Here is a 26,951-nt window from a genome sequence, read left to right on the forward strand (position 1 = left end):
ATTTTAAAAAAATAAAAAAAAAATAAATGAAAAAATAAAACAGAATTCGTAAAGTTCTCCTGGGTATAATTTAAAGCAGTTCATTGTAATTTCATTTTAGGAACTTTCAACAGTTTATTCAACATGAATCTGGCAAATAAACTCGTCCAGATATTCGTTAAACTTATCTTTTTAAATGTAAGACTCAAGCAAAAGAGAATAATGAATCGGTTTAATAGATTTACCATTTTCTTTAGCCCGCCCAAGCTTTGTTTACTCTTCTATTGACTCCATTCAGATATCAAGCTGAACTTTGTGTCGTTCCGTTGTTTGGTAACTTGAAACAGCTGAAGTTATCTGAGTCTGACTTTACACAGGTAGGGCTATGTACTGTGTGTTGCGATTGCACAAATTTCACGTTTAAGGACTAGAGAAAGGGTTTAAGCATTTGACAGTTTGGCCCATTTGTACATCTAATAAAGTTACGTTTGCAGATTAGCTTAACAAGATAACCGAATACAAGGCATGTAGTAGCCATAAACGGAGCAATCATGTGTAGTAAGTACGTTTGCTGCCTATGCATTTGGTGTAGAAACTGTTGCTGTGGAAAGAAAGACAATGGCGATGGTGAGGTTGTTATGACCGATATAACAAATCGGGACAATGGCGCTTTTCAAATGGAAATGGTAGGAAACCAAACTGTCCAACAAAGACAATATTCAAACCGTGGAGGTACAACAGCTGGTAAACAAAAACTTTTACGTTTGCTGTACGGGTAAAAAATATAGGTTGTACTAAACATAAAGTCTACCTTTTAGGAACCAACCAAGCTAAATACGAAAATAGAACAAATCTACAGGCAGAACAAGCAGAAGGGCACTATTATTCAACAAAAATTGCCACCCCTAAAGGTACACTGGAATTATTAACTTACTTTGTTTTCTGTACTACAAATCTTGAACATTATTCATACAGTTGATGAACAAAAAGACCAAGAAGATGAAGCAAATAAGGAACAATATGCCTTTGACCCTCCAGTTACACAACCAAGTAAGACTTCGAATTTAAGGGCAACATAACCATTTTTTTCGTTTAAACGTGTTAAATATATAAAAAGTATTTTATGCAGCTGGAGACGTGTATTACGCCATTTACTACTTTGATGTCTCGGAACCTTCGTATATTCAATGCTGTAAGGGAGAACGACTTATTGTTTTGGAGAAGTAAGTAAAAAGACACTAGAGTATACCTTTTAAATACATTTTTACTTATTATTTATGACGCTTTGAAACTTTCCCCTTACAAATATTTTAAAGCAAGCACGTTAGAGCACAATGCTGTTCTTGTAACCTGACCAAATCAAACCCAAAATTTAATCTTAAAAATAACATTTAAATCTAAACCTCAAAAATGTTTTTATCGTTTGTAATTTAAGGAATGAATCATGGTCGTTTGTTTCATTGGAAAATGGCAAGCAGGGTTACATTCCAACCAGCTACATCGCTCCTGTCGAAAGCTTGGAAAGTCACGAGTAAGTTTATGATCTTAACTTAAGATTTGTACCAGTGAACCATTTATGTATGACATGTTCACTATTTTTAGGCTATCGTTACTTTTTGTTCAACATAAACGTAGTATCTTTTGTACACTGCATAACCGCAACTGGAGACTTTGTTTTGGTCAATAAACACACATTTATTTGCTAACCAAACTCAAATCATTAACTTTTTATAACCAATTGTACAATTCATATTACTGCAGTTGGTATTTTGGTGCTTTGGGTCGACAAGAAAGCGAAAAGTTATTAACTCGCGCTCCAGCCAGCAGAGGAACTTTCATGGTTCGTGATTGCCTGTCCAGACCAGGTATGTTAATACGTTGTTGTCAGCAGTGAGCAAAGAGACTTGTGCAAACATCGTAAAAACGCAGAACCTCGTTGGTGCTTGACTGCGCAATATTGATTTAAAGCTGATTATTTTATTTTCAGGTCTATTTTCACTTTCGGTGCTGCAAACGAACGAAATATCACATTACCTCATCTTTCACAAGAACAAAGAGTATTTTATTGAACAAGGAATCACCTTTCGTGATGTTCCTGCCCTTGTAAATCATTACCGAGGTATTTGAACATCTGTATACAATTACAAACGTTGGTATGTGGCAAATTTTTTCCTCGGTAAACCGCCGAACAATGAACCATAAGTAACAAGTTTAAAGAGCTCTTCTGGCAAATGTAATTTTATTCCGACGTTTCGACGTCCTGTACAGGTCGTCTTCATCAGGATAAATAACACTGAATGCGACTAGTGCAGTGCACGATAAACAAACGTCGGAATAAAATTACATTTGCCAGAAGAGCTCTTTAAACTTGATACTATGCCTGGCAGCAATACCTTACATATTGAACCATTAGTAACTAACGAATATTGTGCTTTTTAAACATTACCTAACGTTTTATTGTATTACACGCCAACGCCTTGTCTAGAGAACGCTTCTGGTATTCTGGGGCGCCTGATAACTCCGTGCAAACAACCTCCCGCTCCTCCGATCTTGTCCCTGCGTTTAAACACATTGCGAGTAGATCGGTCTGAGGTGAAACGTATGGAACTGTTGGACGCCGGTAACTTCGGAAAGGTATACAAAGGTGAGTAAAGAATCCTTACACAGTAAATTGTTAAAGTTTGTTCGTTATGTTTTTTTTGTTTCGTTAACATTCAAGATATGTCATCTCCACTGGTTTGCGTGCGGTTTTAAACCCAAGATAAAATATTTTTTAACCTGGCCAATCAATTGTGCAATGTTGGATATTCCACAATTTCAGGTCGCTGGGGTCGACATATTGTGGCTCTCAAAACTCCTAAACAAGGAGCAATAAATACGAAGGATTTTGTCGCTGAAGCCGAGCGAATGGCGAAGCTCAGACACAAGAATGTCGTTCAACTATTTGCCGTGGTAATATATAAGTTATAGGCCTAGTCTTGTAGCTGAAAAACACTTCCAGTTTTGTGAATGTTGTGTCTTTTTAAACTAAACATTAAGTGATAGCAAATTTCTTTCCAAGGGTATAGTTTACGAATGTAATATTGAAAAGTAGTTTATAACAGTATGTTTTTTCTTGGATAATATATCTGTCTTTTAATTCGTTATAACTTTGTGGTTTGATAAAATTGGTCAAGTAATTACAAAAGTAAAGAAATGCTTGTGAAACTAAAACTTGTTATGCCACAGGTAGCGGAAGAGCCTTTATACATTATCACTGAATACATGTGCAATGGAAGTTTACTGGATTATATGCGAGAGGGGCTTGGACTTGAACGCTGGACAATGTTGGAGCAGATTACTGTTGCAATTCAGGTACTAGAATCACTAAGCTAGTGATTCAAAAACCTGCCCTTGTGAACGGCATCTTTTCAACAAACTCAAGCTTTTTATGAATAGTTGTCTTTGTTAAGATAATATATTTCTTTTGTTGGGCATTTAGCGACACAACTATAAAACGGCGCTATTTAGCCTAAATTTGATTGAATTTACATTAAAAAGCGATCAACTATATTGGAATTTTCATTTTTTGTAATGTGACTCATGACAACATAAGACGTAATAAAATCGCGTGTTTTTTCAACATTTAAAATATAAAAGTATTGTAAATAAAACCAAAGAAAGCAATAGTTTCTGTTAAGAAGACTCCTATTTTATCAGTAAACATTTTCAGGTTGCAGAAGGGATGTCTTATCTTGAAGCGATGAAATATATTCATTGCGACCTTCGAGCAGCCAACGTTCTTGTTGGAGAGAATCTCGTTTGTAAAATTGCCGACTTTGGTTTGTCAAAGTTTTTGCAAGACCCTGAATACGTTGCCAGAGGTAAAACAAAAAAAACTGCGTGTTTTTTTTACAAAATTATGGCTTTTAGGAGAAAAAAAATTGTGTACATTTTAAAATAATATTGGTCAAAAACGCTTTTATGTGCGCCGGCGTTTAATGTACAAAATAAAATCTAATCTACAATATTAGCCTGTATAAAGGAAGAATAAATGTCTAGTCTGGACATTTTAGTCCTGCGTATTAACAAAAATAATAAAATGTGACTCTGCTGTGTTGCATTTTGCTAAATAATTTTGTTTTTCGCCTTTGACCTTTCTTTTTCCAGGTCGTACATTCCCAGTGAAGTGGGCGGCTCCAGAAGTATTAGCACATGATACGTTTTCTCACAAAGCCGATGTTTGGAGTTACGGTATTTTGTTGTATGAGGTGGCCACCAAAGGCGCTGTGCTGTATCCAGGTGAGAGTGGTAGAATATACAACCTAAATTGGACAGGAACTTGCCGAATGGTCTGGCGCGCCTCACCCATGTACAGATATAAAAAAACAGATCGGGATTCGTCCCCTGGAGTATCCTGGGTTCGAACCCCGTAAAAAAATACATATTTTAGTTTTTTACATAGTAAGGAAGTAATCACGGTTTAATTGGACGCTTCGAAGTTTACTTATGTACGCTTCTGTCTAATGCACCCATTTCAATTTCTGCCCACACAGGTATGACGAACCAAGAAATACAAGACTATGTTACAAAAGGAGAGTTTTTGAAGCAGCCAGACGATTGTGACGACTTATTTTACACCATTATGTCGCAATGCTGGGGAAAAGCTATGGAAGATAGACCCAACTTTGCCTCAATCAAGGTACGTTTCGTCCTATCAGGTCCCCAAAAACGTGTTGCCAGTGATAAAATATATAAAAAACAGTCTTTGTATCGACGAAAGTCGCTACTTAACACTGCATGAAAGTTTGCATTTAAATCAAATCCCTACTACAGCAGGTTTTCCGGTCTTACAATAAACATAATAAAAACAATAAACCAAGCAAAACTATCTAGCTCGTTTAGTTGAGCACTGACCTATTCATGCTGTTGTCGTGGGTTCGAATTCCATCGAAGGTGAGATATTGCCATTCACGCAACTAGGTCGGTTTAAAATTACCATGACTTACTACTTACTTAAAAATGAGTTTATTCTTTACAAACAGTTAGATTTAAAGATTAATGTTGCATAGATTTATTCAAAATGTTTTGACAGAAATTTCTTTGCGATAACTTTTCTGCACTCGACGAACCGTTCTTTGACAACGACTAGAAATGACCACTTGGCATCGAATGTTCTTTTTTTCTATTTTTGTTGCATTTAAAGCTTGAAGTTCATTATACGTAAGTTCATATTTTGTCACCAGCTGCACTAATAACTGGTCGAAACCGTATGCACTGTCTTCAGCATCTTGATATCTAATGCCCCCCTGAGTTTTAAATTAGTTTATGATTTTACCCAAAATGAGAAACACAACCCACATTTGTATTATATACTTACAAGTTGCGTTGTGTTTTTGCGTGAGCCAACTAAAACCAACTAAAAGTTCAATGCTTAACTTTTAAATTTTTTGTTGGTCACACAGCATATTTAAATGTCGTATTTATACTGTCAAAGATATATTAAGTCGAGCGTTACTTTTCATGAAAGTATTTTATGTTTTGTTCGTCTTATGTTGTGTAAGATGTAGCCTACAGCCTGTAGACTTTTTGCTTTTACAAATTTTTGCATCAGTGAAATATTGATAATTGCAAGCGAACTTTACATGTGCAATACATTTGTACCGTTCCACAATACGCTTCTGCAAGGTTTATAATGTGACTGAATATCCATGTATTGTTTACGTCATTTTGAGTTGGATTCGAAATTTTTCCACTGTACGGAGAAAATATTTGATCGTTCGTTCGATCGCAAACTAAATAAAAACCTATGCGTAAAATATTGCTAAATAGTTGGAGCAACAGTTTTGTGATCACAAGCTTTGGATTCTAATCCAATCTCTACTAATCGCACTTGTGCTAGCTTGTGAAAAAATGCTTTTGAAACTATTCCGAGACTCGATGGGTTGAATTAAGTTGAGAATAAATTATTTCGTTCAACTGGTGTAATTCTAAACAAAATACTAGTTGTTGTGTTCAAGAACTTGTATTTTTGCTGACGTTTCGTCCACCAGAACGGTAGGACTTCTTCAGAGCAATGAAACGAATAATACAGCGGGCACAGAGACGACAATGTATGGAAACAGCGGGATACGATGCACAATAATTACATTAGGACAAAGGCTTTCCGTGAAGAGTTGCGTGTGCTACAAAATGGCAGAGCGTAACTAATGCACGATATTTGATGGGGAAGTCGGACGCAAAATGTCACGGAAAACTGCGCTGAGGTTTTTGCCATCGTTACGATTTAAAACATTTGAATTAGAATTTATGAGGCAACTTTCGAAGACCAATCTTTTCGACCAATTCGGTTCTTGTTTCAAAATTTGGGCATCGTTCCAATTAATGCGGTGGTCGCATTCCAAAATGTGTTCGCATAAGGCAGACTTGCTAACATCCATGTTTTTGACAGCCGCTTTATGTTCTTAACGCAGCTGCCGCAGATCTGGCTAGGAGTCGGATCGCACAGGTTCTGTCGAACTCCACGGCGCCGAAACCCAATTTATCCCAGGAAGAAACACGCGCACTATGCAACCTACGAAAGGACGAGTCGATAACGATCTTAAAAGCGGACAAAGTAAACTGCACGTTGGTAATGGACAGACAGCAGTACGAACAGAAGGCTCAATTGCTTCTGGGCGACAGCGCTGTATACCAACGGTTAACAAAAAGTCCACTAAAAAGCATAGAACGGGAATTAAACAAGTTCGTCTGGAAACTTCGAACGGACAACTATCTCACCGACCAGGAATACCGACACCTTAGAAGCACGGACGGTCTGCTTCCAAAATTTTACGGTTTGCCGAAAATTCACAAAGCTAATAACCCTTTACGACCTATTGTTTCATTTGTGAACTCGCCAACTTATAATTTAGCAAAATTCCTAGCTGCCATAATTGCGCCTAGCGTTGGTCTTTCCGATTATACAATCAATAACTCTTTGGACTTTTTGGAAACTATTTCTGATTTTAACATTAAACCGGACGAATGTCAAGTTTCCTTTGATGTTGTCAGTTTGTTTACATCCGTTCCTACTGATTTGGCGCTCTCGATCACCCTGGACAAACTCAAACACGACACAACACTACACGAACGCACCGGACTAGAACTTTCACACATAGGCACAGCATTACAGATTTGCCTTAACGCAACTGTTTTCACTTACAAAGACACAATATACAAACAAATCTTTGGTACACCTATGGGCTCGCCTATTTCAGCAATTCTCGCTAATCTCACCATGGAACACATCGAGCAAAAGGCACTTACAACTTTCCACACACCGCCACGTCTGTGGCTTAGGTACGTGGATGACACATACGTCATTATCGACAGTAACATGGTAAACACATTTCACGCACACCTGAACACCATATCACCAACAATAGCTTTCACCATGGAAACCGAACAACACGATACCATTGCGTTTTTGGATGTGGCTGTCACCAGGCAGCCAGACCAAAAGCTCACCACAAACATTTACAAGAAACCCACGAACACTGATCGATACCTAAATTACACATCGCACCATCCTCGGCACCAAAAGCTTACGGTCGCCAAACACTTTACAACAGAGCCAAGACACACATCAGGGATACGGCTTTTCGCAAACACGAATGCAAGAACATTGCACGCGTGTTAGGGAATAACGGCTTCCCGCATGTGTGTCTTGGCTCTGTTGTAAAGTGTTTGGCGACCGTAAGCTTTTGGTGCCGAGGATGGTGCGATGTGTAATTTAGGTATCGATCAGTGTTCGTGCACATCGTACAGGAATTGTTTACCAGGTCCCTTGTCGTGATTGTAATATGGTATACATTGGCCAAACTAAGCGAAATCTAAATTCACGCCTCAAAGAACATAAAGCGGCTGTCAAAAACATGGATGTTAGCAAGTCTGCCTTATGCGAACACATTTTGGAATGCGACCACCGCATTAATTGGAACGATGCCCAAATTTTGAAACAAGAACCGAATTGGTCGAAAAGATTGGTCTTCGAAAGTTGCCTCATAAATTCTAATTCAAATGTTTTAAATCGTAACGATGGCAAAAACCTCAGCGCAGTTTTCCGTGACATTTTGCGTCCGACTTCCCCATCAAATATCGTGCATTAGTTACGCTCTGCCATTTTGTAGCACACGCAACTCTTCACGGAAAGCCTTTGTCCTAATGTAATTATTGTGCATCGTATCCCGCTGTTTCCATACATTGTCGTCTCTGTGCCCGCTGTATTATTCGTTTCATTGCTCTGAAGAAGTCCTACCGTTCTGGTGGACGAAACGTCAGCAAAAATACAAGTTCTTGAACACAACAACTAGTATTTTGTTTAGAATTACACCAGTTGAACGAAATAATTTATTAAATATGTAACCTGGTGAACGAAACGCCTGTTCAGTATTTTCTTAAGTTGAGAAGTCAAATAAACAAAGATCTAACGGTTACAGTGAGGCAGGCGGCTTAACAGGCTTATTGTAAGCAAAACGCATTCAGGCGTTGATGCCCCCCTACTGGAGATGGAAAACATTACGAGCAAAATGTTTTGGGCATTGACAACGTACAATGTTTTACATTAAACCAAACTGGGGCATTCTTTGCCAAAAATGCTTACTTTCTTGTGCAATGCTCAAAGTAGCAATCATAAACAACAAAACGTTTTTTCAAAAAACGAACGAAACTACAATCATATGAAGGCAGGGTACATTAATAAGTTATATACAAGAAAAACTATATGCTGTTGTCAAAGGCTCGCATTGTAATACACAATGAATCGAAAAGATATTGCACAAAAGCAAAAAAGTGGGTGAACTTTTTGACAGTTTGGATAAAACATAAGTTACAAGTTTATTCAAAAACACAAAATAAAAATAAACAAAAAACAGCTCCATTTCGATAAATACAGTGATTGTGGGAATTAGCAGGTTTATTTAACAACAAAACCTCTGAGCATAGGATTAATTACGACAAAAGAGAGAATGTGTGTTTGAGAACAACCAACTCGACTTTGGTCGTCGTGTAAAAGTTTTTCAACTTTTCGCGTAGATCTCTAAACGTAGGTCGGTCTTGGGGATTTTCCTGCCAGCACTGAAACATAAGCTCGTAAGCGCTCATCGGACAATCGCAATCGGTCGGATGAGGCATACGTTGACCTTCCTTGATTTGGAAAAGAGTTTCCAGTGGTGCCATATCTGCGTTTAAATCATGTGTTTCAATTAACATAATATGCTGCAACAATTGATGTAGGAGGACATTAGGGCTTCAAAATTCGTATTTGTATTGGTTTGGAATAGTTGTAACTTATGTATATAACGTTAGCTGGGCGAGTCTAATTTTGAACTGAGCTAAAATCTCGCTTGTAAACTGCTATTAAACTTTCCTAGGCATGTACCTGGGTATGGAGCTTTGCCATCTGTGAAGATTTCGTACAGAACAACTCCGTAACTCCAAACATCGGAACTTGTCGTGAATTTGCCAAAAAATGCAGCTTCAGGAGCGGTCCATTTTGCTGGAATATTCGTCAGTTCTACAATTTGGATATAAAAATATTGTTTCATTTCAAATATCAACAAGAAAAGTTTTTAATACTTTTAAATGGACATTTCGGCGTATAACAAGCGCGATATGCTTGTTTCAAACTTAATATCCTCGGTGAGCGGGCAAGGCGTTAATACGTTGCTCATAATGAGCCCATACATCAATTCTGCCCAGTTTTTGCGCTCTACATTGTCTAACGTTGTGCACTTGTTTCTCAACTTATGCCATTGAATTTTAAGTTTGATTTCCTTATTTGAACGCATATACTCGCCTTCGGTGGAATTGTATTCTTCGGAGATTAGGAACTCAGCTGTCTCGAAGTTGGACAATTTGCATTCGGAATGTTTAGTTACAGCGATATTTTGAGCTTGTAAATTACGGAGAACTATTTTGCGCGCTTGAAGGTACAACATTGCATCGGATATCTGAAAACAAACGTTTCCTGGTTTTTAGCTTAATAATCTAAAGTTTACAGACAACTGAAGATGTGGGATAATGTGCTTTAAGATCAAAAACGAAAATGACTGTTGCTTTCTTCAGTGTAGAAAGGAGTTAGATATTGCAGTATAGATATCTTCCAAGCCTAGGTCCAGTGTTTCCAAAAATATTTTAAGTTTTTATTGGATATAAACAAGGCAAGGCATTGAGAGCAATAAGGAATTTGTCTAGATAGGGGGAGGTCAAGTTTTCAACGCATTTCGTGTGTACATGCAGTATTTGCTCACCTGTTCTGCGATGCAAACTTTCTCCAGAAAGTTTGAGAACTGAGACTGCTGTAGGCAGGTTAACAGCGATCCCTTTTCCATCCATTCTGTTACTATGTAGACTTTGTCATGGACATCCTACAAAAAGATAAAAAAAAACCATCAAAACGTGGATATGAGAAATAAACCTCTTATATTAGAATCGGTACTAGATTCGGGCCATGGTTTGGGGTTTGTTTTAATTGAAAAAACGGTATAGATTCGTAGTCAGCTTGTCACTAATTAGTCACATTTACGTCGTAATTGTATATTTTCTTAAAGTGTAAAAGTGCATCTGGACAAGGTGTTTATTGATTTGTTGCTTTTAACCGCACATCCCACGGAACTTTATTCAGACTGCTTATTTTCAGTAGGAGTTTAATAAGTTTAAGGCCGAGACCAAAATACGGGCCCACATATTAATGCTACTGCAGAAGCATGCAGTCTGTAAACATGCCAACAAAAATTACAGTAAACCTCGGTTAAACCGGATTCGGTTAATCCGGATCTTCGCCTAATTCGTACAAAACTTGAGGTATTGATTTGTAATGTGGTAAGGCTTTAACTAATCGGCATCGGTTAATCTGGATCTTCTTCTAATTCAGACATTTTTTTTGGTTCATATGGGTCCGGATTAACGCAGGTTTACTGTGCAAGATTTGAATTTTTTTAGGAATACAATACGTAGGAAAACTGTTCTTACGTTTTTCGCGATACCGTAGAAGCTCACTATATTCCTGTGCTGCAAATTGTTCAGCATATCCACGTGACCGCGCCGGCTTCTGCCCAAGACGCAGTTGTTTTTGCGCACAATGGCCACCGAGACGTCCATAACTCCTTCCCATACACCTAAACATGACAATAGCACTATGACAAAATTGCCTTGGTCCTTAACAGACCAGAAATTTTCTGATGTAAGTTTAAACACTCTGACATATAAACAATATCAATTTAAGCAGTTGTTCTAAGTTAAACTGCCAACATTTTTTCTGAACATAATATATTTTTTGCCCACTTAAGGTACCTTTAGGTATTGGTATCTACTGACTATATTTTTAATGTATGAGAATACGGATTCCGGCCTCATTTAATTTTAAAAGATATAAGTACTCACAATTAAGGCTTACAAGATTTGCGACCTGTTCGTCTTGCGTAATATTTTGTTAGCTAAAGGAATAATACATAGGTGGGTCTAAATGCCTACCTTAATTAGGTACCTTAATTATGCTTATATACTGTTGCTGAACATCGGTATCCAAGCGACATTTGCCAGAACAGTTATCTCAGGTATATATTTTTTCTTTTGAAAACGTATAAGTCACACCTTGCCACATTTCTTTCATCTTGTTGTTCCCGCAGTCGATCTGTCGGTCGAGAGCAATGGACGATTTGTCAAGCTCCTTCATGGCTTCTCCTGATTGGCGGAGAGCATCTTTCGGACACGGAACAGTCAACTTGAATTTGGGACTGAGTTGATGATCTAAATTGGTGTTAAAAAAAGTTTATTTATACATAAAGACGTTCACGTATAACAATTTGGTTATCTGTCGAAAAGCTTGAGTACAGTACATACATAAACATTTTAGCAACAGTAATTGTTTAACATTCGCATTCCAAATAAATTTACCTTGCTATGAAGCACCGAATAGCATGACCTGGCGATATTACAGTTCCAGTCCGAACTTACTATTTAAATTCGGTGGATTACTGGTTTATTGTGGCTTCAATCCCACTATAGCATGTATTTAAGAAAGACATAAACAGTTTGTTGTAAGATAGTGCATCGTTTTGCGTTGTGATTGTGGATGTTGTATACATAGGGTCATTATAAGAGCCACATACGTACGGTTACTTCCCTTATACTGACTAAATAATCTAGATTTGAGAACGTTATCTGAAAACTCGGTTCACGAAAAGTTTAAATGACATTTGACCGGAAATAATTAGCATTTTTCGAAGAAATGACCTATCAAAAGTTTATTAACCATTACTACTAGCCGCGATTTATACTTACTTGTGTAGTAGGTTATAAGGGCAGCAATATTTGCAAACTGCAAGGCCGAACTGCCTAAATGACAAAACCCTGCTGTCATTTCAATCTTGTAGTGGGCGACTCTGTAGTCCGATTTGTCTCCATGATACGCTGAAAGGGTGTATCTGTCTAAAATAACAAACAATTTAGTGTGTGGGTTTTAGGCTTCCTGCTTAATTTAACTTCTAGTCGAATGTCTAAGCAACTGCCTGTAGCAAGCAAAGGACATCATGTATGTTTTAATGCGCATGGTGTCACACGAACAGTAGCCTACATTTGCCAGAAGAGCAGTAATTAGTTTATTCAGTTACTTTGTTTACACTTTTATTTTACGTGCAAATACCTGCTGTTGAATCACTATCCCGCACTAAATACATTCCATGACTTCCACGCGCTGATAATACGGTAACCGATCTTTCTCGCCCGATTTTGCCGAAATACCATCTAAAGATCCAAAGCACAATAACAAACAAGCAATCATATGAATATATCAATCATGATTTTCGTCTCACGGTTGGTTTTTCACTTCGGTTGCAAAACGTTGGGCCATTCGCTTTGCAAAGGTGACAGCTTCCGAAGGGGTTGAGATTGGAGTTCGTTCCTCAACTGTAGGTCGGTCTGCGGTTGGCTGAGAGCGAGTCACGTGTGATATGGCAGGGGGGTCAATCGGTAGCATAGACTCAGACTCGACTTCTTTCGGTCGAGTTTCGGCTTGATCTTTTAATAAAACATTTGACTTGGACAAATGAATTGATTGTGCTAGGTTAAAATATAACAAGCACATAAATAGAAAGCAGCTGTCTATAATAAGTTTATATGTGAAGTTAATATTGTAAGGCCAAGATAATTAACTTGGCAAAACATAATTTCCGTATTACAAAAAAACCTTTCCTGCTGTTTTAACAATCACACGGTATTAAGTCTCCATATTCTCATGAAGCAGTAAAAATAAACAAAGAAGAACATGCTGTGTTAATAAACGTCTCATGGGTTACCAGACTGGCCTATAATGCATTATGAATCGACAACTTTCTGCTGCATTACAGTTGACAGATTCGCATGTGCTGGTGTTCCTTGTTTTACCCTGCTGAATGGCGTTCATGGAACAATGGGTAATTGAAAGTCTACGTTCTATGGCAATACGAGCAATGCACACACATGATACTTGGCCATATCTTCTTACCGTTGTCATCTTGCTCTGATGTACTGTTGTTGCTACTTTCGACGCCATTCTCTACTGCGCCAGTAACATCCTCTACAGGATTCTGAACTTCAGTTTCATTTTCCTGATTGGGTTGGTCTCTTTCCAAATTATTTTTCGGTGCGGGAGTAAAACTACTGGCAGTATTTTGAAGTTGAAAGGTTTGTCCATTTGGTTGAAGAATCACTTGTTCCTTGTTGGTCTTGTTTTCTGATTTTACAGATGCTGCCCGAGTAGGAGACGGGGCAACAGTTTCGCTGGGCGGTCTGTCGAGAATAACGTATTTTATGTTTCTCTATTAGCTGTAGCGTGGTATATTTAGGGTTTAAAAAACGGTAATGCCAAACTTTCTAATATTTTGCAAATAATTTCGAGATGCAGTTGTTTTACAGTTATTCGTTTTATTAAAATTTTACTAACATGGTTAAAAATAAATGATATTTTGACACATAGGCCCTCCATTGTTTCAGGCTCCATCCGGTTTCAGCGTGGCGCAGCTTTTCCTGCTTGTTATTTGTTCCAGTGCTATTGTATCGCTTTATAAGCAAAATCAGCTCAATATTGTTAGGGCCTTTCATAAGACCACACATATAGGACCATTGATTTGCTTTAAGCGATGAGCACAAAAGTTCACAAACTTTGTGTTTCAACAAATACAGACCGTCACTTCCTTAAAAATGGTCCTGCCTTTCTAACGCAGTATTGCTTGAATCTCCTTAAACCAACCACAAACTACATATTAGCCTAACTTACTTGTTTTTGAGCTGGACGTTAACGTACTTAGGAAGTTCAAGGGAGTTAGCAGTTAACCTGTTGCTGAGAAGAACCGGTTCACTTTCATCAACAGCTGGTTTCCAATCCGAATCTTCCGGTTCGTCAACATGGTTAATGATGTAAAATGTAGGAGAACCACTTCCCCTTATGCCATCTGCAGAAAAGCGTTTAAGCACCAATTAATCAGTAATAAAAAAGCCGCGCCGGGTTCAGATTTGCGCTGGAATTTTAAAAAAACTTGGTCACATTTGAGCATACTCACCACTTTGGCATTTGAATTTACCCCTTTTTCGAGAATGTTTTCAAAATTGGGTGTGTTTCGATTTTTTGTGTACAAGCGTATAGAAATGATTTTATTTCTTGGTTAACTCGATCGGGTTTTCATATTAATCCATTTCTCCGGTTTAGATCAGGTTAATATTAAATTTTTGAGTAAGAGGTTAAGATCTACTTTAACAATGTACAAATATTTTTCAACTATAGCCAAAACTCGCTTCGTTTTTTACCTTCGCCGTCAGACTCAGTTTGTGCTTCACTTTCACCATCACTATCTTGTGTTAAATCTGCAACCACTTCCTCTTCTTCATCATTATTATCGTCTTCACTTGCATCAGCCGGATCGTCTTCATTTTTAGGACACGGGAAAGAGAGTTGGACTCCAAGATCGTTGCTGGTTGCTAAAATGCAAAATACCATGACGGATAACAATTCTCTGCTAATTGTTACTTTAAGCAAAGGTAATTAATTCAACTTCAAAGATGAACGTACATTAATTACTGGAGTTAGCACTGAAGCGTTCATGCAGACCAGCGATCACGGCCTACAAAAAACCTGTAAGAGGCCTGCCATACTACAATTTACATTTTGAATCAGGTGTTTTCTACTGCGTTTCTTTCGGTTTCTTGTTAAAGGTAAACTCTAACGTTTATGTACCACCCTATACCGTATAGCTCAAACATTTTCCTGACATTTATAAACGACTAAGAATAAAAAGTACTTCGGCTAAACCTTTTTCTCAACGAAACTTATGTTAAATGTTTTTTTTGCTTTTAACACGCGTTTGCTTAAAGCTGATTTGGAATTCCTAGCACGGGTTTACATGTGTAGACATTAAACTGTATTGACAGCTTTAGTTACACCTCCTTGTTTTTAAGCATTGTTAAACATAACATTTACAATACGCTGCTCTTCTATGATTTGACATTATCGGTACACATGAGTCATGTGTGACATGACATAGGTTACGTAAACGTTTTACAACAAAAACTAATGTATTTCACAATCTACTGCCGTCACAATACAATTCAATACTCACTGTGTTGTGTTTTATTCGACTTCCCCGGGCAATGCACATGCATTACTAGACTTATAGTTTCGAAGTAAACCTTAGTGTTCCCAGATGAAGTACAAAACGTTTTCGAACGTTATCTTAATTGCACGAAAGCCGCACCTGCATATTTCCCGCCGTTTTGAGCAATCGGCGCTTTTGTCACAAAGGCTGCGTTTTTAAGCGGTGTGTTTCCAGCTGTTTACAAGTTTGGTTGGCATGCCCTAAGCTTGATATTTTCTTGTTCAGTTTATTGCGCAGTTATTGTAATTGGTACAGTGATAGTGAAATTAGCAGGAAACTAATGGACATTGTCAATATACAGGTCAATTATTTTAAATAGTAATAACAATGGCGTTTTGGACAACCGGGCTGTTATATTTACCTGTACATCAGCAGTTATATGAATTGGAATATTTGTTACATAAAACATGTTATTGTTTTCAATTCATGGGCTGGTATGCTAATCATAAGAGTTATGGACGCATCCATTTTTAGTGTTTTCCAGTAATATTAACCTAAAAGTATTTTTAGTTTACAGACCTTTGGCAGGCAGGAAACGCACAAGTACATCAAGGCTTTCTACATAAAGAAACTTAAAAACTTACAAATTAGCTCCTTACTCATGTAATATTCAACGAGAGCTTCCAGATCTGTAAAAGTACGAATTTGCCGAATCCAGTAGCTTTTGTTTTCGACGCAGTGTATTTTCATGTGTGAGATGACGTTGTTTTCTGCCGGGCCTTGTTTCAACACAGATAATGAATATGTGCCTGCGAAGCGCAATGGTTAAGAATAGCAAAAAGCAAGTATAGCATGGACTCTGGAGCATATGGATCTTAACAGTGTAGTAAAAGCTTAAGGATTTCCAAGTGTGCTGCGAAATAGTTTTTTTTTTCTAAGTGCAAATAATGTTAACCTTTTAGGGCTTAAAGCCGAAATACAGATATGTAAAATAACCTTATTTTGATGCTTTTGGTATTATATGTAGTCTGATGGATCACATTTATAGGTGCGTACATGCATTTTGCTCTGTGCTTTTGCATTACGCTCACTTGAACGCTTATAAGGGCAAGGGTATAGGGAACAGTCGCTTGTGTCATAAAGCCCAGTGGAGTATGTAACATTATTTACTTTCATGCTCTGTTTTATGCCTGATAACCTTAGGTTAGAGTTCATGTGCTTTCCTGGAAACAAGGAAACAATTGCTTGCCCTGTCGTCACTCTGTCTATAACGTAACCTTTTCTGTTTCCAGCAGTAGTATGCGTTAACAATGACGCGATTAATGTGTTGTTATTACGTCATAGTCAAAACAATCTTACTGTCGTCACTTGCCTACTGTGGAGTCACTGTCACGAATAAGAAATGTGCCAACTTTCATGTTATGATTCAAGCATTCTTCTGCAGCTGCACGACCAAGTTTGCCAAAATACCATCTGAGGAAAATCAAGGTGCTTGTATTTATAATTAAAAAAAAAACACGCAAACATTTGTGGAAGATACCGTAATCGTAAAGACAGATAATTTCAACTTTTTCTCTTTCGTTTTAAAAGATTTAAAAAAATGAAAATGCCATTAAGTTTCTTTCGCACACACATCTTATATTTGTATTGTACTGCTGCATTTACTCCCAAAGCCTACCAAACTTACTCCTTAAAGTTAGAATACAATTGACAACTTTGGTTTAGGAATAGGCCAATAGGGGGAAATAAAAGTGTTCAATGAGCAACAAATGGTACTTACTTTTGCTTTTCTAACGGTGTTTTGCACTTTTCTGTATCTAAAGAAACAACACAATGTGAAATTATGGAGCATTATCAAAACATATTTTCATGCGCATGTAGTTCAGTGTCCTTAATACCCCATTGTTTTTCGTTTACAGGCGGAAGGTTAGTGTTAGGTCAAGCGCATGATGCTGATTTGTAAGGCTATAAGATTTGACCCCAAAGTGACCATGCAGGCGTCTTTTAGATTTATTGGTAAGTTTTACTGACCGTTTCCTTTGCGGCTTTCGAACAAAAAATATACAGTTATAGTTGTTAAGCACTCCAATATATCTTAAGACTTAAATGATTTATAATCCCTAATACGGTACATAGCGACCTATTGGTAATTTTATCGCCAAGTAAAAACCTTTGGATCAATACTAATACCCGACACTATATGACAAAAAGCGGTTTGAAAAAAAAACGTATTAGGCCATGCTTGTGTAAAAGTCAGTGCTGTACAAGGGCAGGGCTGTAGTCGAATTGACGTTACACCGAAACTCATGCACGCATAATCACCCATGACGTAACACCATTGTTTCCCCGCTAGTTTGGAATCACTATCTCTTCCGGTGTTGGTTGCTATTAGCTGTTCCATGGCAAAGTGCATGGACAATTTGGAGATTAAAAGTTACTCAAACAGATTAAAAGTAACTTAACTTTAAGTATTTTTCACTGGGGTGTATTACAGCAAGTGCGCCAGCGTAATGACTTGGACCAACTATAACAACTGATAATCTTGTTGAAATTTATTTGAAGTAGATAAAATAGATTTACTTTGATCTTTTTTCTGCATGCTCTTGTTTTTTTCGGTGTTCAAAATCACAAAAATATTTATACCAAACTAAAAACATATGAAAAAAAATTACGAGCTCTACGTTGGAACTTCAAAACCTATCGATAACAAAAATCAATTCAATCCTATTTAAAACACATTTACTTACCTAATAGATGGTTACCGGCGGAACCAGCGACCTTTGGCACAGTTTCCATGTTCTTTAGGGCACTCGATATACTTCTTAATCACAGTTTTCACCTTATAAGTCTGCTTATGTTGATTACCCGCTTACCAACCACCATGCAGAGTATAACACGCAACCTTTAGGAGACTTCCTTGTTATCATAGCCATGCGTTCTTTGCTTAAACGGCCGCACAGGCGATGACGTCTTATTTCCGGCTGTTATAGAATCCACAGTGCCCACGGCTGACTGTTCCTGCAGCTCGCTAAGTAACAACACTTCTTGATGGACACTATAGTTATTCTACAGCCAAATTATTTAAGATAAACCAGTCGCCTTTGTTTGCATGTAACGTGTTCGTTTGTTACGTCACGTCCTACGATCACACGGCACTTCGTAATGTAAATGATTATCAGACAAGTCTAGCCCTCGCTTTTATGCATTAATTATCGCTTAAGCGCTTATGTAGCAAGAACATGAAACTGGTAGCGCGAATTCAAACCTATGATAGAATACTTGTTATTATTGTTCAAAATATACGGTGCGGACATGTCTGAAACACGCAAAAAACGTAAAACACATCGAAAAAGCGAAACACACTTAAATGGCGAAACACATTAAAAAAGCGAAACACATCTAAAAGGGGAAATACATTTAAATAGCAAACACACATTTAAATAGCGAAACACATTTAAAAAGCGAAACATGTTTGAGAAAGGCGAAATAAATTGAAATAGCGAAATACAGTTTTAAAGCAAGCGAAACACTTTTAATACGGGAAACACATTAAAATTTTGAAACCCACAGACAGCACATTGAATCGATTGTATTATGGCGTAATATCATAATCCAACTGTGAAATTGTTTGCTTAAGTATACACGTAAGGATTGGAGCAATTACGTCTTGGATTAGTAACATAACACAATAAAAGGCGCAACTAATAAAGCCCAGCACAGACCATAAGCAGAATCAAGCAAGTTTACCGTAATGTGATTTGCAAAATCTATGGCTAAACAACTTCACAGGTTTGGTTTTCGATCTTTTTGCTGTTTTATGCAGGTCCCAGGCCAGTGCAATTTTGTGTGCCAGGGATTTCATTCTCGAATGTTGGTTCGTCATGCAAGCCAAAGGAGAGAAGATCCTGTGTTTCACAATAAAGGTTAGTGAACAAAATTGCTCTTGTAGCAGTTTCGACGTCCCATACGAGACGCCATCATCAGGATAATGGCATATCTTGAAAACAAATTTCTTATAAACCGACAAACGCATTGACAACACAATAGCGATATCAAGCTTGACGCTACAAACCGGCACCAGCAGAGCAACAAAACTTAGTTTAGTCAGTTGTTGAACTCTGTCTCCGTTTTTTGAACAAGTTAGTCATTGGCGGAAGAAGTTTCGCTATTCTCCCAAAAACAAATTGGCTTGACTGCAATGTACTGCTACTAACAGAGTGCAAATAAAAATTAAATGTAGTAACGTTCAATTTTGTGCAAACAGTGCCGAAACTTTTGCAAACAAGCAAAAAATTACCATTAAAATACTGAAGGTAGGTCTTTCTTCGGCCGTTTTTGACCAGCAGTTGGTCATGATGTCATAAAGTACGTCATCACATTCGTTTGGCTTCTCGGGAAAGTTTCCGTCGATTACGTGTTGTTTTACTTGTGCGTTTCCCATGCCTTAAAAGTTTCAAATTTTTTTCTTCAAAAGAAAACACCGCTATGAGTTGCAGCTATATAAAGCCATTACTATACGCCTGGTAAGCCTTTCATTGAAATCATTACAGTGACAACGGTAGTGGCTAAAATGCAAAACTTGCGTTTTTGAATGCAGCCTTCGGCTTGCAAATTCGGTAACATTGCTATATTCTTGCGATTTCTAATGGGTTTTGACGTTATGTAATGTTGTGGAACGATGCTGTTTTGCATTTAGAACTGCAAATGACTTCGGGTAGCCTACAATGGTTTAGGAAAGTTACACAAAATGTGTAATGTTGCACACCGGCAGTTGGTCGTTTTCCTTTGGTTGTAATTTCTAAAAGCAAGATTCCGAAACTCCAAACATCTGATTTGTGTGAGTAGCGAACAGGAATCTTGGTACCTTTACAAGTAGTCACGAATAAACAACAACAGTCAACTTTGCAGGGTGATATGTACCAGATCAGTGATGAGATTTAAATTTTTTGTCAGGCGGTTCTGTCACAAAAGTCATATTTTTTAGCCGGTGCTGTTACAATAGGTCCATTGACAGTAACTAGTGATGCTAACCGGTTCGCTGATCTCATAAAACTTCGTGAGACGATTCCACAGAACCGGTGCGAACCGGCTGAATACCTCCACTGTACCAGATGAAGTTAATTTTATAGGTTTCAAGTGTTAGAACTTACCTTTTGAACAGTACTCTTCTTCCTCTATGAACCTTGCTAGGCCGAAATCGGCAATTTTGTACGTTGCATTTTGCCCAACAAGAATATTACCTGCCCTCAAGTTACAGTGAATGAATTTCTTTGACTCCATGTAAGCCATACCATCTGCAATCTGTCAACGAAATTAGCTAAGTCCATTACATTGTTTGTAATTACCAAATTACCAGCCCAATCTGCTAACATAACTACCAGTGAGTCTAAACGTAGTGAATACAGTACGTTATTGTGGACGATCCTGTTGTTATAATCAGTTTATGCATAAAATGCCTTCAAAGTTGGCTCTGTAAATGATTTACCTGTATTATTGCGGTAACTTGTTCGACATATCCAAAATTTTCACCTTGCCGTTTTAGATGACCCAAAAGATCTCCGCAACACATAAGCTCCGATATTAGTAGTAAAGTTCCATTTTCGGCTACCTTAAATTTAAAAAAAATATTTGTATTAAAGTGACCTTACTTTAAAATATATATTTAGATGAAAACTCCTTATTTGAAAAACCTACTTTTAATTTAATATCCACTATTTTTGTGTTGGTTTACTTAAAAAAATAAATACATTGTTTTCATGGGGTTTTAAAATGGTGCAAACAATAACAAAGAAATGCTGTTACGCTTGACTGCTTTTACGTTCTAGAATTACGGTAATAGAATTAGGGTAAACTTTTTATCCGCCATGTTTGTTTTTGTTTTGTTTACAAGTTTGTTAGACTTATTTGCTGCAGTCTGATGTAAAGCAGATCATTTGTTTACTTTATTTTGTTGTTATATCAGAGAAAATTAGGATAAAACAAATATGCTAAGCATTTCTGATGTAAAATTTTGCCGTCTCTCGTGCTGAGGTTGCTTTATCTCTGATAAGGTTAGTTTAGCTTTTGTGCTGTGATTATATGCAAGCAATAACTGTCTAGAAATTTAGATGAACAACCGTTAACTGTATTGGAATTGTGCATTTTCATTTTGAGCAAACTGCAAATGCATTTAATGTGTCAGTCTTACAAATAATGTTATTTATACCGTATTAAGTGGTATTAAACGGCTATAACTATGGTAGCTTGAAAAGTTTGTAAAATAAACGTTCAATAGGGCAGTTTGAAATACTAAACGTTCTCAAATATAAGGTATGTTTATTGTTAATTACTGGAAGTCAAAGAGTATTTTCCCCGTAATTTAAAAATATCGAAGTATACAAGTTTAATTTAACCCATACAAAACCGGGGTTGCTAAAGTAAACGTTTGTAGAAGCAGAAGGCGACTGTCATATGATTAAACCTGCTGATAGTTGGCCAAAAGTTTGCTGTGGTAGTTTCCGTTTATGAACTGCGATTTTAAGGGTTGCGCGTGTTCATTATTAACTGGAAGTATTGTTATCCATTACGCTACGCTTAAAATATTATAAAACCCACAGTTAGTGTTTTAAACACTGCAACAGCTCTTTGAAAGTTTTTTTTATCTATATGTAATCGAATTGGAACTTTTTGTAAACATCTTAAAACAGTGTACACTGTTTTATCAGCAAGCTCTCACCAGTGCAGATGGCGACAAGACATTGACCGTGCAGCTAGTGTAGTTATAGGCCACGACACCCCAGTAACTGGCTTTGAATTTGAGTTCCTGTAGTTATAAAGTGACGCCATATTTTTTGTCCGCCACCTTGCATTTTTGTGTTTGGACTTGCAGGGATTTACAAACAGCTTTCTTGGCATCCATTTTAAGAGCAGCTTATTTAATAAACACTGATCTAATGAATTAGCCAGAGCATACAGAAGGCGTTAAACTGAACGATTGTTTGACCAAGTGCTTTATCATATCTAACACTACTAGTCGACACCCACAACTTTTAAACATTATTACCAGGCCCTAAAACTGAACGATCCTGTGATGGTAAAGTGCAGTCATTGTTGTTGCTTCGTCCATAAACTCTTTGTTGTTGTTTTCTTCAACCTTACTTTCTTTTATTGCCACGTCGATCACACCACATAGTTTACCTTAAGAAAAGTCGTACAGTAATTAAACTAAGGGACGAAAATACCCATGTTACAATCAACATGTTGCACAAACCTTTGAATTTGAATTTGAATTTTGAAACTTTGAAACATATTGTCTGGGGTTGTCTGTTGTCAAAACCGGTTTTTGTACGTTTTTTTTTATTTACGTTTAGTTTTTTTGTGAAGTTACGTTAGTGTAACTCTGCAAAATGTTTAATATTTAGTTATTTGCAAATTGCAATACAGCACAAATGTAAAACGTGCCAAAATTGTTCAAACACACCTGTGTAATATGAAACAAGCTGCATCAATGACCAGAAACGTATTCCTGTTTCCAAAAAGTAGTCGTTGTTTACTTTAAAAATGATATAGTGCAGCACTTTGTTTTGGTTTTTCAAAACTGACAAAGCATACTGGCCTGCAGAATCAAAGTATACGTCGGTTTTCGGAATAAACAGTTGGCTATTGTTTTGGTAGAAACGCATAAATATTGGACTTACAGCGGCACCTTTTTGTTATGCTTGGTTCTTTGTTTAACGTTTTTTGCCACCTGCGCAACTCCGTAAGGTAATATGTTGTCGAAACTTTCTATCTTTTAAGGAGTTGACTTTAATATAGTTGGGGTTGTACCCCGAGTGGGGTTGTACCCCGAGTGGAGTTGTACCCCGGGCCCAAAATGTAAAACCCGACCCAAACCGAACTTTTATGCAAACATAAATTTTGCATTTATAGTTGCATTTATAAAGGTAAAATAACCATACAAATGTGCTTGGCCGAGAGTGAAGTTGTACCCAAATTTATCTCCGTTTTGTTTAAACTTAATGCGCACTCCGATCCGACTTGAACTCTAAACCAGTGGTTCTCAACCTTTCGTGGACCGTGGACCCCTAAAAGTAACCTTTTTGGCCTCGTGCCCCCCTTTATTGAACCCAGTAAGGCCTGTGCCCCCCTTAAATTAAAATGGCAACCCGTGTTGGAATTCGGTACTAATTTCGGTCGAATAGAGTAAACAAAAATCCGTAATCGTAAAAAAACTCAATATTGGCAAATAGTGTGTGAAATAGTCGATAAAATTAGGGAAAAAACTTATTTGCAACATACACTTAAAATGGCTTTAGTGTTTTTTTCTGGCGAATCTACACCTGTTGTCCCCAAGAACAACGCTTATGGCCCCCCTGGGGGCCATTGGTCCTGGTTGAGAACCACTGCTCTAAACCTTTCTACCTTTTTTAGGCTGGACATAACCACTGAAATTTCTTAATCAGAAAAACGAATGTCGTAGAATAACCAATTCTTTGTAGGAAAACTTGCTGCTTGGTTTACTTCGTGTTTTGCGACAATGATATGATACTAGGAAGAAATTTTGTTTACCTGGCCTGGACAAACAATCTCTAATCAGAAATTTTCCTGTTGTTGCAGGCTCCCGCCGTAACAACTCTTCGCACTCCAGGCGACTAAGAGAAAGAACCTGCCACCTGAATAATTAACCGATGATGGAGCTTTAAGATGACTATTATTATCGGTAACTATTGCACTGTGTATTGTTTTGCAAACGCATAAATTTAAAACTGAAAAAAAGAAATTCATAATCTCTTTGTAGGGACGAGTTACAAAGTTATTTGTGCAAATTTAATTATAAACATTACTGCCAAAGAACTAGTGTATATAGAATACATCATACAGACGTTTCAACAATCTCTGTTGTAATTGAAACGTCTGCATGATGTTTTCTTTATACACCAGTTCTTTGGCAGTAATGTTTATGATTAAATTACTTTTCAAGTCCGTGTTTACTATATACACTGTATAGTGTTCCTAAGTATTTGTGTAAACCTTTACTAATAACTGTGGCACACGTTCGCCCTTGCCAAATATGGTCATTTGACATTGTATGATGTAAGGACACAAGGCCCTAGGCACAAATTAACAAACACCATATTTAGGCAATTCTACAAAAATAAGGGGCTTCAAAATTCCAACACTCTTTAATGACACCATCGAATAGCAATACCGGTAAACACCGTTGGAGTCGTGCGATTGACCGATACTACCGCGACTTTGATGCATTGCATAGTGTGACGTCACAATGTAAGTTAATACAGTCTTCGGGTGCCACCTATATTTAGAGCAGGGCTTTTCAACCGGGGTTCCGCGGAACCATGGGGTTTCGTACAAACCTCTCAGGGGTTCCGCGAACTTTAAGGGTCACACGCGGGGGTCCGCAGTGCTTTTGTGTAGTAATTCGAACATGAATGATTCATAATATCATTGTTGCGAACAGCAATGCTCGCTTGTACAATCTAGTTAACCTTGGTTCACCATTGATCAATTGTGACGTAATAATCAAAGTCTTGATACTCTCTGTCTGAATTGTGAGACAAATGTGCAAATGACCAACCTAAATAACATGACAATGCGTTTCAGTAAATCGTTTAATTTAATTAAAGTCAACATTTGTTATGTGGTTAGGGTGTGTTACGTAAAAATGTATGTTTTTTGTGATCTAGCCTACTTTATTCAAAATAATTTTATGGGGGTATCCGCAAAGTTTGACAAAACACCTTTGGAGTTCGGTGTCACTAAAAAGTTGAAGATCACTGATTTAGAGAATCTGTTCGCATACCATTTCTGTCCAGAATATATGCCACACTACAGCTAGCATCTGTACTGTACTCTTTGTTGCTTCATAAAAGTATGAAACGCTAAAATAAGTAATTATAACACAATGCATATTTGTCATGTAAACTATTAACTAAAGTAGGTAAGCGTACTACCGGGGAGGCCCCTAACCGTACGTATACGGCAGTTTGGGGACCACTGCTTTAGCATAGGTAAACGGCCTTATTTCTACAATTTTCCATGTTCCCGTATAACACAAAATTTAATATGCTGGTTAAACGAGTCGCTTTTTTCGTTGCATACACCTTTAAGTCTGTTGAATGTTTGCAAAAGCAACACCCTAAATGTCACTTAGTCGCAAATACTGTGTTTTGAACAAACCTTGAACATATTACGGGTAACGCTTTTCCAGCAGTTTTTCTTGTAAATAATCGACGTGTCGACGTCCCATATGAGCCGCTTTTAACAGGCTACGAACTGGCACCAACGGAGTGATAAAACGCTTGTTATCGCTGTTTTTGATTGTGTTTTTTTACGCTTCATAGGAAATTTGTCTTTCAAGATATGTTATTATCATAAAGAAGTCTTATATGGTACGTCGAGACGTCATTTTTTATGATAAAAACTGCTGGAAGAGCATTATTTATACGTTCCTCCTGCCTTATATAGCAGTTTATTCCTTAGACCTATTGTTGCAAATGTAGTGAAGGGTGTTAAGCATTGTGGATAAAAATGCACATGCAATACATAAGTGTACTTACTGTGGGCCCATTTTCATGTAGGCTATTCTTCTTCTGTAATTAAAGTTGTAGATTAGTTTGGGTTAATTTAAAATAAACATGTTAGGTTTTGAACCTTTATTCTGGGGTTTATGATGGAGGTTCGGTGTCACGTTTTGTTCATAGTTTCCAGTACGACATTTGGCTGTAAACAAAAAAATGTTGATTTAAAGCTTATTTTAAAGCACCTGAGGGTTTATTAACATTAAGTGTTGACATATCAGACGATTTGTGCGTTTTTTGCTTTTTTAACGCACAAGTTTATAAAAAAAAACATATATTAGAAATCATGGCAAAAATACTGTTTTAGAAAACTTTACCGTCCAACTTAATATTATCTTGTTCTGGCGGTAATTCTTTTCGAAGCTTTGCTAAGGGTTCATTGACATTTTGCTCACGATGTCTACCAGAATAACAACACAGCCAACTGGGCATGGCAGTATTAACTACTATCGTTACTAAAAAAATGACCTAAATCAGTCTAAATTCTAAATTTTTACAAGCTTTGCTATAATTTTTCATTATTAACGTCTATTCAACCTTAATAGTGCTACAGTACAGCCATACACACATGTTGCAATCTGAATACGTGTGGACCATTTCTCCATCTCTTTTATAAACATTAGTTAAGCAACATAAGGACTGTAACTAACCCAGTCAGTCTTTTCGAAGGTTTTTTTGCACTGGGGCTTTTTTGCTTTCAGTTTCACAATTAACTACCGCAATAACCCTAAACGCTTACGTTGGCTTATGTACCGTTTAATTGTGTTTATTTTTGATGTTAGGTTATTACCCAGAAAATGACTGGCTG

The 26,951-nt window shown here is 37.3% G+C and overlaps 5 protein-coding genes across 7 annotated transcripts; 2 read left to right on the plus strand and 3 right to left on the minus strand.

Moving 5' to 3' along the window:
- The first annotated feature begins 485 nt into the window (after positions 1 to 485).
- On the plus strand, positions 486 to 5,892 carry LOC145229698 (tyrosine-protein kinase Fyn-like). The gene is made up of 14 exons (XM_080095032.1): positions 486 to 723; positions 798 to 890; positions 955 to 1,029; positions 1,109 to 1,202; positions 1,415 to 1,510; positions 1,741 to 1,844; positions 1,967 to 2,098; positions 2,465 to 2,623; positions 2,801 to 2,931; positions 3,208 to 3,333; positions 3,692 to 3,842; positions 4,129 to 4,260; positions 4,515 to 4,660; positions 5,054 to 5,892. The coding sequence occupies exons 1-14, from the start codon at positions 531 to 533 to the stop codon at positions 5,108 to 5,110; spliced, it is 1,689 nt and encodes a 562-aa protein (XP_079951158.1). The 5' UTR covers positions 486 to 530; the 3' UTR covers positions 5,111 to 5,892.
- A 700-nt stretch (positions 5,893 to 6,592) lies between these two features.
- LOC145229699 (uncharacterized) lies at positions 6,593 to 7,639 on the plus strand. The gene has a single exon (XM_080095033.1). The coding sequence runs from the start codon at positions 6,593 to 6,595 to the stop codon at positions 7,637 to 7,639; it is 1,047 nt and encodes a 348-aa protein (XP_079951159.1).
- A 701-nt stretch (positions 7,640 to 8,340) lies between these two features.
- Positions 8,341 to 16,375, minus strand: LOC145230165 (protein-tyrosine kinase 6-like). 2 transcript variants are annotated; one of them, XM_080095542.1, is made up of 13 exons: positions 16,226 to 16,375; positions 14,782 to 14,952; positions 14,255 to 14,429; positions 13,484 to 13,767; positions 12,813 to 13,017; positions 12,644 to 12,744; positions 12,283 to 12,429; positions 11,593 to 11,748; positions 10,972 to 11,117; positions 10,251 to 10,367; positions 9,797 to 9,950; positions 9,380 to 9,514; positions 8,341 to 9,179 (listed from the first exon to the last, which is right to left on the minus strand). In XM_080095542.1, the coding sequence occupies exons 1-13, from the start codon at positions 16,314 to 16,316 to the stop codon at positions 8,950 to 8,952; spliced, it is 2,112 nt and encodes a 703-aa protein (XP_079951668.1). In that variant the 5' UTR covers positions 16,317 to 16,375; the 3' UTR covers positions 8,341 to 8,949. The 2 variants fall into 2 exon arrangements, with proteins under 2 accessions (XP_079951668.1, XP_079951669.1); XM_080095543.1 differs by lacking the exon at positions 16,226 to 16,375 and adding an exon at positions 15,591 to 15,688.
- A 555-nt stretch (positions 16,376 to 16,930) lies between these two features.
- On the minus strand, positions 16,931 to 18,750 carry LOC145229700 (growth factor receptor-bound protein 2-like). Its single transcript, XM_080095034.1, has 3 exons — positions 18,314 to 18,750; positions 17,347 to 17,383; positions 16,931 to 17,039 (listed from the first exon to the last, which is right to left on the minus strand). Exons 1-3 carry the CDS (start codon positions 18,360 to 18,362, stop codon positions 16,931 to 16,933), a joined length of 195 nt encoding a protein of 64 aa, XP_079951160.1. The 5' UTR covers positions 18,363 to 18,750.
- A 74-nt stretch (positions 18,751 to 18,824) lies between these two features.
- LOC145230543 (proto-oncogene tyrosine-protein kinase Src-like) lies at positions 18,825 to 22,747 on the minus strand. 2 transcript variants are annotated; one of them, XM_080095983.1, is made up of 6 exons: positions 22,609 to 22,747; positions 21,052 to 21,174; positions 20,717 to 20,867; positions 20,332 to 20,430; positions 19,864 to 20,009; positions 18,825 to 19,471 (listed from the first exon to the last, which is right to left on the minus strand). In XM_080095983.1, exons 2-6 carry the CDS (start codon positions 21,133 to 21,135, stop codon positions 19,382 to 19,384), a joined length of 570 nt encoding a protein of 189 aa, XP_079952109.1. In that variant the 5' UTR covers positions 21,136 to 21,174; positions 22,609 to 22,747; the 3' UTR covers positions 18,825 to 19,381. The 2 variants fall into 2 exon arrangements, with proteins under 2 accessions (XP_079952109.1, XP_079952110.1); XM_080095984.1 differs by lacking the exon at positions 22,609 to 22,747 and having other exon boundaries at positions 21,096 to 21,169.
- Between the last annotated feature and the right edge of the window lie 4,204 nt (positions 22,748 to 26,951).

The sequence above is a fragment of the Phallusia mammillata genome, chromosome 5 (genome assembly GCF_965637545.1).
Source record: "Phallusia mammillata chromosome 5, kaPhaMamm4.hap1.1, whole genome shotgun sequence".
In the NCBI taxonomy this organism is placed as follows: Eukaryota; Metazoa; Chordata; class Ascidiacea; order Phlebobranchia; family Ascidiidae; genus Phallusia; species Phallusia mammillata.

Bases quoted from the DNA above. Each gene is read 5' to 3' on its own strand.
- LOC145229698 (XM_080095032.1), top strand. From the start codon at position 531: ATGTGTAGTAAGTACGTTTGCTGCCTATGCATTTGGTGTAGAAACTGT. The intron at 4,261-4,514 runs GTGAGAGTGGTA...CTGCCCACACAG, and splicing joins AGGCGCTGTGCTGTATCCAG to GTATGACGAACCAAGAAATA. The intron at 4,661-5,053 runs GTACGTTTCGTC...ATGTTTTGACAG, and splicing joins CCAACTTTGCCTCAATCAAG to AAATTTCTTTGCGATAACTT.
- LOC145229699 (XM_080095033.1), top strand. From the start codon at position 6,593: ATGGACAGACAGCAGTACGAACAGAAGGCTCAATTGCTTCTGGGCGAC.
- LOC145230165 (XM_080095542.1), bottom strand. From the start codon at position 16,316: ATGAAAATACACTGCGTCGAAAACAAAAGCTACTGGATTCGGCAAATT. The intron at 14,953-16,225 runs GTAAGGAGCTAA...TTTGCATTTTAG, and splicing joins TCTCGTTGAATATTACATGA to CAACCAGCAACGATCTTGGA. The intron at 9,515-9,796 runs GCGAGTATATGC...TCCAAATTGTAG, and splicing joins AGAATACAATTCCACCGAAG to AACTGACGAATATTCCAGCA.
- LOC145229700 (XM_080095034.1), bottom strand. From the start codon at position 18,362: ATGGAAACTGTGCCAAAGGTCGCTGGTTCCGCCGGTAACCATCTATTA. The intron at 17,384-18,313 runs GTAAGTAAATGT...TTGTTTCTTTAG, and splicing joins CGCCGGTAACCATCTATTAG to ATACAGAAAAGTGCAAAACA. The intron at 17,040-17,346 runs GTAAGTACCATT...GATTTTCCTCAG, and splicing joins ACACCGTTAGAAAAGCAAAA to ATGGTATTTTGGCAAACTTG.
- LOC145230543 (XM_080095983.1), bottom strand. From the start codon at position 21,135: ATGTGTTGCGGAGATCTTTTGGGTCATCTAAAACGGCAAGGTGAAAAT. The intron at 20,868-21,051 runs GTAAATCATTTA...TTTCGTTGACAG, and splicing joins AAGTTACCGCAATAATACAG to ATTGCAGATGGTATGGCTTA. The intron at 20,010-20,331 runs GTGTGCAACATT...GAAACTTTTAAG, and splicing joins AGGAAAACGACCAACTGCCG to GCATGGGAAACGCACAAGTA.